Here is a 12,509-nt window from a genome sequence, read left to right on the forward strand (position 1 = left end):
CGCATAGAGCACAGCGCTTTTACCAACTTCGCGATTGAACACGCGAGCAATTTCGAGCGTACGTTATTTCGCGCTAATTCAAACCCGGATAAAATGAAAAGTAAAAAACAAAAAACAAAAAAAAACACAGTGTTTACTCAATCGAAGGTATAACTCCCGGTCGGATCGAAGCGTAAACATCTATGCAGTGGCAAACGAACTTTTGATTGGTGAGCATGAAACACTCACAACTGACGAGCGAACGATGAAAAATTATTTCAAGTGTTGCGCCTCGCAGTTTTCCAGCTTCGAAAAAGCACCGTGACCTGCTATGCGAATTTTTCATTTTTACCAAACTTCGTCCGTACACAACGTCCGCACACATTGTTGTTGAACGTGATCGTCGTTGATCGGACGAAAACCGTATCTGATTATTTTTAACATTATCGTTTTCCGAAATTTTAATTGTTTTTAATGATTTCACAGTCAACATAGCAGCCAATTTAGACACAAGAGAGAACGCCAGTAGCGCTGCTCTCTACAGCTCACACACGGTCTCTATTTGCGTCACTCAAAAATATGCTCGCATGCGAAAGGAATACCTTATAAGTAATAAAAATGTAAAAATTTCTTTGTTCTGAAGTGAGGATTTCCGAGGTAGGGAATGTCGAAACGATGATTGCGTCGAGGTCTGTTTATTGAAATTCACCAAAATTGACATGTTTCATAAAAAAAAACGTTAGGGCTTCGTACACAAACCGCTGCAACAGCACTGACAACGTACAATTCTGACGAGATGTAAATCACCGACTTGGGTTTGAGTGGAACCGTTGGCATCGCTTAATTTCAAGAGTTCTTCGCCAGCGTTAACATTGAGGAAGAAGAGATTGGCGTTGCCGGAAGTGAGCACGCAATGCGGTAGCACGGACTCGTGTACGGCGCGCTTTTCCGCACGCAAATATTCAGCATCGACTCGATCGTTCGCTGTGCTCGTGTAGGCCACGTTATTTTTGAATTTTCGATAAACGTCAACAGCGAGGTTTCCGTAAGCGTAAGCCCCGGCGTGATCGGTATTTCCATCGTGACCGTCGCTCGCACCCCCGAGAAACCAAACAATGTATTCTCGCAAAATCGGATATCGTTCAACCCTCAAATACCAATCGAGGGAAAAGTAAATAGCCAGTTCTTGATTATTTCCGGTTCTCAAGAGCCTCGCAACCGACTCCTCAGTCTCACGTGATCTCGTTTGGTTCGCCATGAAACTCGAGGGCGGGCATATTAGAAGGTAAAGTCCGTGAGCCCAGTTCTCTTTCCTCGGGAATATCTCCAAAAACATTTTTTCTGTCAGATCAAATGTGACGATATTCTCACAAATATCTCGGTACATTTCCGTCCGAGTGATTTTTTCTTCAACAGCAAGAATCATGAGCGACACGAGTCTCGCGTAATCCTTGCTAACAGTGCGCAAGATGTTCGACGTTGTGTTCGACGAAAGGGCGCTCGTGGCGGTAATTTTAATGGGTACATAGCCGTGACGAAACGCTCCAACGGCCATCCCATCGAGAGCTTCCTTTGAGCTCGCAACCACGTAATTATCGACGAATGATTGGAACGGCTTATCACTTTCTTTCGACGTTGATTCCTGATGATCCTTCAGGATTTCACGAATACTCTGAGCTAATTTGTGAGCGTGGAGACCATATTTGTCTAATATACTCCGCGCCGTCGTTATCGAAGCGCGATGATCCGCTTTAATCGTTGGTCCCCCGGATACGTGCTTCAGATTAAGTTCATTAGCTCCGAGGTCGGACATTACGAGGCTTATGACTTTTGCCGGATGTGCCAATTCCGCTAGACGCCCACCTTTTCACATGGTGTAACGCACAATTGACTATTCGTTTGAAAGCTACATTTTATAGAGCAATCAGCGAGTTTTAGTTGCACAAACAAATTGTTATATGAACCGAATTGGTAGAAAGTTTATCAAAGTTTGTAAGACCCGGCTCAAGATTAGTGGAACAAAACAATACGGAATTTCATTTATCCTGAGATTCCTGAGATCGTAACGAACCGGTAGAATTTTTATTTTTATTTTGCGACACCGAAAATTGCCTTGAAAACTATTTTTTATTTATGATTTTGAATTGTCGCGCGGAAACGCTGGTCGCCGTGCTTTTTCGGTTTGTGACGTCACTCCGTGAGTAAACGATGCGACTGCGAAGGAGCAAGAAACAAGATTTGTGAAAATGATGAGTTATAATGTGTATCATTGGTGTCTTGTACCTGAATGCAACAATAGGAGTGTAAAAACGCGACAAAAATTGTGGATTCATCGCCACCATCGACGTATTTATCATTGATAGATTTGTACTTTCTGCTTTCACAAAACCGTCTTCCCTGATGCGATTTTAATAAAATAAATGACAAGAGTCCACAAACGTGATAAGAACTTGGAAAATTTCAAAATAACAAAGAAAGCGCACGATCGAAATCTCAATTGTTTACTATCGGAGTGACGTCACGTTGGAATCCAGCATGGCGGATGACGTTTCAGAGATATGAAAAACAGATGAAAAAAGGCAATTTTTAAAATTAAGTTATAAAATTTACATTGCATTTTTGTGAATAAATATTCTGACGTTTCTTGTTTACTTTTTACGAAATCTACCATAAACATGGATTTTTATATTTTTTTACATAGTGTAAAATAGCCATTTTGATTACGTGAAATAATTACCACGAATCGCTGACAAAGTATTCCTCACTGTTTCAATCTCGTATATGGTTGCACCAGCCTTCCGGAGAAGTTCCAAAACCAGCATTTTTTCTGTCAACCCAACCGTTCCCCTCGGTTGACACAAAAGCTTGTCCGAGCCCCGGGAAAGTAAAACTACCAGAATATCCTTTTTTTTAAGCTTTTTACAATAGTCGGCGATGGTCTTCGTAGCTCGAGCGCAGACGTCGTCGGGGATCTCATCGCTCTGAGCCTCCGTTAAGTGGATACGTGTGTTGAGTCGAGGAAATAGTTCCGGATAAATGGACATCGAAGCGATTGTTCTACGCGGTACTACGACAAATCCTTTTTTCAAATTATTTCCGATGATTCTTTCCAGTGCCGAACTCATCATCAAGGCCTCACGACCCCAACCAACTACGTGAACGTTTTTTTTCAGCTTATACTTTTTTCCTGTTATCGTCATTGTCGAAGTCTTTGCGTCGTATTTGACTTTTTCCTCGAGAACTTTGGACGCGTGAACCTTTCGAACACCTGCTACCATCACGGATTTCATTTCTTCTCGAATCTACGATATCATCGGATTTTATGATTGCTTAAATTAAACGGGGGGAAGGGAGAAAAGGCGAGACTGAAAATACAATTGAGCTACGCGGCTGATTGGTTCGGAATATTTGTCGAAATTTTCATTCTCTGCTCCAATTTCCAGATGCATGCACGGCCATTTTGCTTGCGGACTTTTTATTACAAAATATCGGAAATCGGAAAAAAACGAAATGTTTCTGTACCGAAAATTCTTATACCTTTGCCATGAGTTTCTCAGGCGAACACTCGGTTTTATCGACGAATAAATTTCGATGTTCTCGCTCACTGTCAAACGTGTTTGCCCTTGTAAGCGCGAACCGCTCGTTAAACTTTTCTTTCAGACGACGTTTGACCACCGCTATGGTCTCTTCGCGCTTTAATTTGGCTGCCTGTAACCTCGCAATCGTAACCTCATTGTTTGTAATTTCTGCTTTTATCCGTTTTTTACGTTTCACTGCTCGTTTTCTACGCATTTTCGTGGATACTTTGAATTTTGATGCGAAAAAAAGGTTTTTCTAAATGTTTTCTTATTTCCTTTTTAAATAATTTTGATCCATAATATTTTGAGTTTCCGGAAATAGTGAAGTGTGTCAAAAAGCCATCGCAGTGAAGTTGGTCGAACGAATGATTCGCATTTTCAAGGTTTTTCTACATGCACTTTTTCCACGAACTTTGTTTTTCACCACCCAAATATTTTCGTCACTGATCGAGATTATTTTCTGTAAAAGCTACGAAAAAGTTTTATCCACCAGAAGCCAAATTCCCAAAAGTTCGGATTAAATTCTTTAGTCTTTCACGTAAATTGGCTTACCTTTTGATTGGGAACTGAAAGTTGTAGAAAACCAAGAGTAATTACATTCAATCTACAAGATTCAAATTTTCATGGTTTTTTTAAATTCAATATTATTATTTGTTACACCGTCTGGAGAACTTCAAGAATGGGTCAACTGTTTTTAACGTTGAAGAAACCAACGATGTCTGTAATTTTCGTTAAGGCTAAAATGAGATTCAGTAATCATTTGAATTATGAAAAATCGATTTTTTAATTTAAAACTTATTCCAGTAACGTTATCTCCGTTTTCTCAACAGTTACCCCTCAATATCAAGATATTGTACCTGTTAAATGAAAATACAATTGTAAACTTCTCACAGTTTTGCATTCCATAACAAGCTCTTATGAAGGATCAACGATTGAATAATAATCCTGATATAATAACGAACCATTCATTATTACTCAATGCAGATGTTTTTCGTTGGAGATTCGTGGCGAAAAATAATGAATCCTGAGCTGTCCCTGGAGAGGACTAAGCCCAGTCGATCCATAAGAGATTATTTCCAACGAGGAGGGTGCCGATGTATGAAGTTTTCAAACGAAAAATTTGACAGAGTGGATGAAATCGTGAAAGCCTCCACATCTCTGCGTTCGTAAATGGATTTCCAGCTAATGACGTATGACAATCGAGTTCGTTCTCTAGTCAATGGTAAAATGAATCTGACAGAGTTTTCAGGTGAGATATATATCAGGGACTTTTATTTTTCGGTTTTATTCATGAGTATTCACACGCACGCGATTTGAGAGAACCATAAACTATGCTTGCACTATGGTATTTCATCGTAAAGCCACATTGACACGTTATCAACGTTTATAGAACAGTAAAACTTTTAAAATACAACGTTACCATACACGACGTATGTATGAACATATTGAATCGCTATAACGATTATTTTGTGCTTGCACGCGTGTCGCGAAACTTGTCGCCGAATGATTCTCGGTTTAATATTGATGAGGGACTGCGCAGCGATTTATCATCGAGTGTTCAGGCCAGCAGAGAAGGCTCGCCTCGATCGATCGTAGGAAAAAAGAAGATTTTTCTATGTTTTTCACAAAATCGACATTTTTCACTTGATAGAAATGCTTTTGTCAAAACCCAACGTTCCGAATGATCATGTTACTTTTTCGACCTTCCAATAATTTCCTCCTCATAGAATCATTCACAGATCCAAGTACATTATTTGAGTAGCAGCACCAGCGCCACAGGCTGCCAACGTACTTGCGACAAAAACGACCGCGGTTGTCGTTCCGGATAAACTGACGATTGTACCCAAACAGCAAGAAAGCAAAAACTGTGCCAGGAACACCATTGAAGATACAATAGCGACGTCCGTCCCCAATCCTCGAAGATCTCCGCTTTGGATAGCTTCGCCTTCCGCTGTTACAGCAAACTGTTGAATTTTTTATCAGTCACCAGTGTCATGGAATATTTATTTCATTATTTTTTACATCTTTTTAAAGATTTTGAGAAATTTGTTTTTCGCTTTCGAGCATAAAACAATACAGTGCTGTGCAAAACGAAAATTTATGGCAAAATTATCGGAGAATTATAATTAACTAGATAATTGGTAATTACCGTTGACGAAGCGTGGTAATGAGCGATCAGTAAATATGGCATTGTAAACAGAGTTGAATACATGACACCTGCGGTCCAGGAGAATATTATAACACCAACGGGATGTTTGGTAAGTGCCATCATCATCATGCCCGTACTGTAGAATAACAGTCCACAGATGTACACCTTTCGAGCTCTGCAGAATATTATGAAAAAATATTAAAACAGTTTGGAGGGTACAACGAAAAGCGGAAAACACGAATGATGAAATGTTGCAGAGATGAAATTGCTCACTTGTATCGCTCTATCAGTTTCTCGATAACGAGAGAATAGCAGGCACATGATAACGAATACATTGCCATTCCCCAACATCCAAAACGGACTCCAGATTCATATAACTCTCGTTTTAACGATCCTTCTGGAGCCTGGGAAACAATTTCATCAAAATATTGAGACAATCTCGAAAACATGATATTTATTACATGATGGGGTAGACTTTTTTTTGTTTTCGTCATAACCATTGAATCGAACGCCCGAATTACGGCCAGTCAAAATTGTACTCGCCCCAGATGCATCTGGACAATTTTTATTTATATTTCGCCCTGATAGCGTATCGGAATCATTTTCGGACGTATCACTTCTATGGTATATTAAAAAAGTTGATTGGGATTAGGCCACTCTCCCAGGTCTATACAGAAACGGTCGGCGAAAAAACGGATTAAATCACGATGATTGTTGGATTTACATTATTTAGGAATCCAAAATCCAAGCATTAAAAAAAATGTTTTCGATTGTACGCAAATATCTTACGCACTATTCCTATTAAAGTAGTTCATGCACGAAACGATTTTCTTAAAACAGTCTTGAAATTTATACAGAGTTTGAATGGACACGCATATCAAATTTTAAAGAGTTCGTCTTATTGGTTGTTTAGATAAAAAAGGCAGGGTGTCAACTCGACACCGAGCAACTCTCACCACCGCATTGTTCGGGTGTATATATAGATAGACGTGAATAATGCAGTGGTGAGTTGCCCGGTGTCGAGTTGACACCCTGCCGATAAAAAATTTTAAATATGAAAAAAAAATACATATGGCTATACAGACCATGGATAAAAAATCGTTTATCTTTCCATATAACGAATGAACGCTTCTTACGAAGTTTATGAAAAAGTACACAATAACAATGAAGTATACAATGAAGATTTGGGAGAAAATTCGAGACAATTGTCTTACTAGTAATAAAGATGTATTACGCTAAAGATTGAATGAAATTGGTAATGAGCACTCGTAACCTCACATTTGCTTATTTCGAAATTTTGTTTCTTCTTGGCTTGGCCTATTCCTGTCATAACCTTTTGTCTTTTTATTAATACTTTATTCTTTATCCATTTTCCGTTGTGTTTTCCCTTTGCGCTCTCTAATCCGATTTTTTACATAAAAAACTATAATATTTTCGCCAGGAACGAATGAAATTTCGGGTTCAGTCAGTGATGGATCTCCCATTAATTAATGGCTTGTAATTTCATTTGCCAAAAGATGAGTTAAAAAAATTCATTTACAATTCAGAATTAATAACTCTGACATTCGATCTCTGAAAATCGACCCAATTTAGACACCCATAAAATACGATCCTACGGACATGATCCACCTTAACATTAGAATTGTAAACTGTTACAGGCAAAATGATAATTGACAAGCAGAAATTCGATTGTTCCACATTGTCAAGAAACTTCGCAAGTGCTATTTGATATACTCTATGAATCGATTCCGCGCGTCACCACCAATCCCACAATCTCACTTTTCGATCAAAGTTTAACAAAATAAAAAAATTCAAGTTTTCAACTTACTTTGGGATCCCCACCGTAGACAGCTTCGCCAACAAAATCCGTAAAATACAGAGAATAGCACACATGCGCCATCCAACAGAAAAGATTGGTGAGGCACACCATTTTCATACTGTGAGGCATGTAAACTATCGACATGAGATATTCAGACAAAGTTGCACGTGGATCGGCACCATTCAAATTATCACCAGCCGGCAAATAGCCGTTATCGGCGTCCGGTAAATTCGACCCGACGTTCGGTATCATCGGTACGGTTCCCTGTCTCTTGTTCGGTTCCTCCACAGGAATTGGCTTCAAAGCAAACTCCTAGAGTAGAATTAAAATGTGCTGTAATATTGATACAACCATGATCAATGCAACAGTGGAAAATTAATAAAATAATTAGCACAGTTCAACTGCGGTTGTTACTACGCAATTGATATAAACGATACCTCAGCCTTGTCGGTATTGCCCTCTGTTTCACCACCGACCGAGCCGTAAGAGCTGCACTCGTCAGCACAGTTTGCTATCTTGTCGTACTCGTCGCTACCTCTGGGTCGCTCTAGTGGCATTTTCTGAAATTGTTTTTTTATTTTTACTGTTGAAAGGATTCGCGGAAAATAATTTTTGGCATTTTCAAAGGTCATGAATAAATATGTTGGTAAAAAGTAAGAGATAAAAATTCTAGAAATGAATATTAATGGATAAAAGGAATTCGAATGATTTTTATAAATACAAATCCGAAGTTGGCAATTTATTTGAATAAAGTAAACGAATATTTGTTCCGTCTCATTTATCTATGGGTCGAGGCACGTTTTGAGGTTTCCGTATAAACAGTGAAGATCTAGGAGTGTGAGAAAAAAGTCAGGCAAAACATTAATCTCATCGTTCAGTCAGACGCGAATATATTAAGAAAACAGGTTTTTCGAAACTAGAGAACTTCTTAAGGCAACTGATCGCGAATCAGTCGTTCTTTCATTGCATAAACTAAAACTTTTCAAATTTCTGTTCTATTTTGTACATATATTTTTTTTTGTTCAATTACTTTTTTTTAATTAAAAAATAAGATTAATAATAGAATAATTAAATTAAATTAAATCAAATTTTATTGATGTTGTTTTGAAGCTCGGACAGAGGCAAAATGTAAGCAAATATTTTCATTCGTCCAATTCTAAAGCGATCCGATCCAACCGACCTTGCCTTCCTGGATGTTTTCGTACTCGTCCCTCTCCAACAAGTAAAGCGGTATTTCTTTGAAGCTCGTTATCGTATAAGAAACGCAGATAATGAAAATGATGGTGATGAGAGTAAAAGTGGCGTGAAGATGACCACCGAGTGCGACCCCGATGCTGGTGGCATCCCAATTTATCCCACCTAATCCGTATCCCATAAAACCTCCTAGTCCTGCCATTATAGTGAAGGTGCTCAGACCTCTCGCATGATCCTCTGAACACAAAGAAACACTTTGTTTCTGTTCTCTTTTTTTCTATCTCGCTAAATAACACATAAATTAGAAACCAATTTGCTCAGACTTGTGAAAAATTCCACAAGAAAACTTCAATTTCTGTCTGAAAAGCAATTTTTGGCGAGGAATATGATGCACGTGAGAAAATAAATAAACCAACCTGGTATTGTGACATCTAGGAGATAAGCTCTCGCAGGACTTTGACAAGCATCAGCGTCAAAATCCAGGAGCACAGTCCCAAGGATCGTAAAAAATATTCCCCAGGAGTGAGAAGTTGGTGCTGACGACGCGACGAGAGTATGATTTGTCTGACTGGCTGTCGTTCGATGTCCACTAGGCGCAAAACTCCGATTTGATATTGGCAAAGGATCACCGAAAGCGTAACCCATACCCTCACCATTTGGAACTAGCAAGAGTCCTGTCAATTATCATTCATTAGTTGGAATCAAAGAGAGACGGTAAATCACTTTTTTCAAGGTCAGAGCTTCGTGCATGGCCAAAGATAAAAATTTGCTATGATTTCGATGAACTTCTAACGATAACATCATAGACAGTTTTCTACTTGGGACATTGCCACAATTTATGGTTTACGATTTATTCGTATGAAGTGTGAAAACACTTTATGAAAGGAAAAATCTATCATTGATGACTCCAGTCAGTGATTATATGCAGAGAGAAATAGTATACTACACACCTAGGGAGGGAAAATAGACTACTTCAAACCGCGGGCAGAATTGTCGCCCGAGCCGAAGGAAAGGGTGATAAGCACGCGGTTTGAGGTGGTCTAATTTCACTCCCGTGGAGTGTATACGATTTTTCTGTCCGTCGCAGGCCGAAAGTTGCCACTTTAGAAAAAAATTATGAATCTACGTAATAGACATCTAATTTATGACTATAGCTAAAAACGTTCACATTTTGTTTTGTTTTTTTTTTTTTTTTTTTTACTTTTATCAGCAACGACATATAAATCATTAACGCAATAACCAGTTTCTTACTGATTTTATATTAACGAAACAACGTTTTCTAAGGAACTGCAACTGAAGTAAACGAGAAATAAAAAATAGAAATTCTGATATAATTTTGTTCGCAACGTTTTCAAGCAAACTTTACAAATTGGCATAATTTTTTCCTAAAAATAGGATAGGAAAGAGTTAGGTAACGTGGGACAGCCTACTCTCATTCTTCGTAACTTTATTTCAAGTGAATCATTGAACGAATGACAGCAGTCTTTGCCACCTGATGAATCGAAACGACGTTTGGCACGCATGCTCACAAAGTTTGCGTGAATAAATTCAATATCGTGATTCCAGATACTCAACAAGTTGCTAAAGCGGTTAGAAGCCTGAGAGATAATAAAACGGTGCAGGAAATACGGGCAGAGGAGAAAAAGGATTCCAAGTAAAAAGATTTTAAACAGCTGAAATCACTTTTTATGTTACTTGGGAACTTACATACGGCAACTTAAAAGGATTCTGAAAGTCGAGGCTGAATTGCTATACGAGAATATTTACGAACTTAGTACAAGCAAATCCAGACTCAATGATCGATATTGTAAAAAAATTTTTATGCATCAATATAAAGCAATGTTTTTCAGGATTATTAACCCGTTGACACCAGACTCCCTTTGAGGTTACAGACTCGCCACACTGGTGCAAATTTGCACTTGGGTTTTTCAAAACGTTTTTATTTTATCCATGAATGTATGAAATTAAACTTACGAGACTTTTTAGGGGTAACAATTCCTCAGTAATCGATTACAGTGATTTAAAAAATTGAAAAATCAAGTTTTATTATAAAAAAATGGCCAAATTAAAGAAGGGAGCTTTGAAGTTCTAGACACTTGAAATTTTCGTGGGTGCAAATTTGTGTGGTGTCTATGGATTAATTGCTACAATTTATGGATGCTCGTTTACCTCACACCCTGCCGGAAGTGTATAAAACCAATGTTCAAAACACTCCATTTCCTGCCTGAAAAATCTCAACACTTTTTTCTGAACTAAATTCTTATGAGGAAACTAATTTTTCAAGACCGTCGTAGTAAGATTCACGTCGAATTTTCCTACGCAATTAAATTCATTTTTAACATTTTTCCTGTTACACTAAAAACGTCGCTCTACAAAACCGTATCATGAAAAAATTCACCAGAAAACTGTACAGTTTTCGACTGGGAATTTGATCAGGAACTTGACTTCACAGATAATTCGAACCCAAGATGATTAAACCAGAACGTGACCAAAAAAGATTTTGATGTCTAAATTCGAAGATGATTATCTAATAAAAAATTGCAAAAATTTTATCTGCTAAGACAATGAAGTATACAAGATCTACTATAAGAAATAAGAAAATACGGCTGGAAGTGTATGTGATAAATTATGAAATTACCAATAAATACACCAATCGCAAGTAGGATGATGAACGGTCTTCTTCTGCCATATTTCGACCTGCAACGATCGCTCATACCACCCAATAAAGGGGTAATAAAAAATCCGACAAGAGGACTGAGGGCCCATACCAAGGTCATGTGCTGATGATCGACGCCAATTTTCAACAAGGTTGGTGACACAAATGCGGTCTCAGCTGCGTACGAAAATTCAATTCCCATCACGGCTGCGGACACGCGGACCAATTCGCCTCGTGTCTTTTGCCTTTGATTGACAAAATTTTCGGTAAAACAATGATCTTATCCAGCAAGCAGTCTGGGTGTCGAGTCACCAAAATTCGACGTCATTAAATTAAAAACATTTTGAAGCTCAGCGCATATTTGCATTAGGAAAAATGTTCTCATAATAAATCTTCCCGCTCAGAATTATCCGGATGACAAAAGTGCAAGAAAAGTCGCTTTTTTTATTCTTTCATTAATTTTGAAATAACAGAGAATCTCACGGCAAATTATGAGGATACGAAAGAAGCAGTGAAATTAACGTTTTACCTGTACACGTGAGAATAGTCGTCCAAAGTTCGTTCCAACTTTGGTGGTCCTCTGAGATGGCTAACGATACCGGCGACCCCACGATCAGTCGGAATTTCGCTTTTCCATTCTTTGAAGCCATCCCATTTTTCGCGTACTTTTTCACGAACGCCATGAACGCGGCCCGTCAAGCCTTCGTATTCGTGGAGCTTGTCAACCATTTCACTAATTAAAATCACCGAGAATCACTATTCATTTGTGCATTATAACTCCGTGCTTCGAATCATTTTTTTCTCGTTCGTTTACTTCCGTTCTTATGACAACCCGACGTCTACTCTCGTTCGCCTTTTCCGTTCTCGTATTATTTCTGTCACAAAAGTAAAATGCGCATTTTGGATACTTGGCTCTGTCGTTCGAACACGAGACGAGCTCTCCTCGCAGTAGCTCGAGGAACGTCCGGTGATCGACTAACGGCCTTCTCGGCCACCCTCGAGCCACCCCTAAACCGCGAGGGTTGCGCGAAGTCTACACCGACACGCTGAGCAGGCCTCCGCGAGGGAGGATCGGAAGAAGTTACCGTGAAGCAGCACTGTTACATGCACGCGTGCTTCCTTTACGGGCTCGAT

At 38.8% G+C, this 12,509-nt stretch overlaps 2 protein-coding genes across 2 annotated transcripts; both read right to left on the reverse strand.

Moving 5' to 3' along the window:
- Positions 1-718: 718 nt before the first annotated feature.
- Positions 719-3,771, reverse strand: LOC122411068 (glycerate kinase-like). The gene is made up of 3 exons (XM_043419631.1): positions 3,517-3,771; positions 2,717-3,281; positions 719-1,842 (listed from the first exon to the last, which is right to left on the reverse strand). The coding sequence occupies exons 1-3, from the start codon at positions 3,769-3,771 to the stop codon at positions 719-721; spliced, it is 1,944 nt and encodes a 647-aa protein (XP_043275566.1).
- Positions 3,772-4,799: 1,028 nt separating this feature from the next.
- On the reverse strand, positions 4,800-12,374 carry lovit (loss of visual transmission). The gene is made up of 9 exons (XM_043422701.1): positions 11,905-12,374; positions 11,358-11,620; positions 9,136-9,393; positions 8,706-8,956; positions 7,963-8,085; positions 7,535-7,837; positions 5,980-6,110; positions 5,707-5,881; positions 4,800-5,521 (listed from the first exon to the last, which is right to left on the reverse strand). Exons 1-9 carry the CDS (start codon positions 12,102-12,104, stop codon positions 5,291-5,293), a joined length of 1,935 nt encoding a protein of 644 aa, XP_043278636.1. The 5' UTR covers positions 12,105-12,374; the 3' UTR covers positions 4,800-5,290.
- Positions 12,375-12,509: the final 135 nt, after the last annotated feature.

The sequence above is a fragment of the Venturia canescens genome, chromosome 1, assembly GCF_019457755.1.
Source record: "Venturia canescens isolate UGA chromosome 1, ASM1945775v1, whole genome shotgun sequence".
NCBI classification, from domain to species: Eukaryota; Metazoa; Arthropoda; class Insecta; order Hymenoptera; family Ichneumonidae; genus Venturia; species Venturia canescens.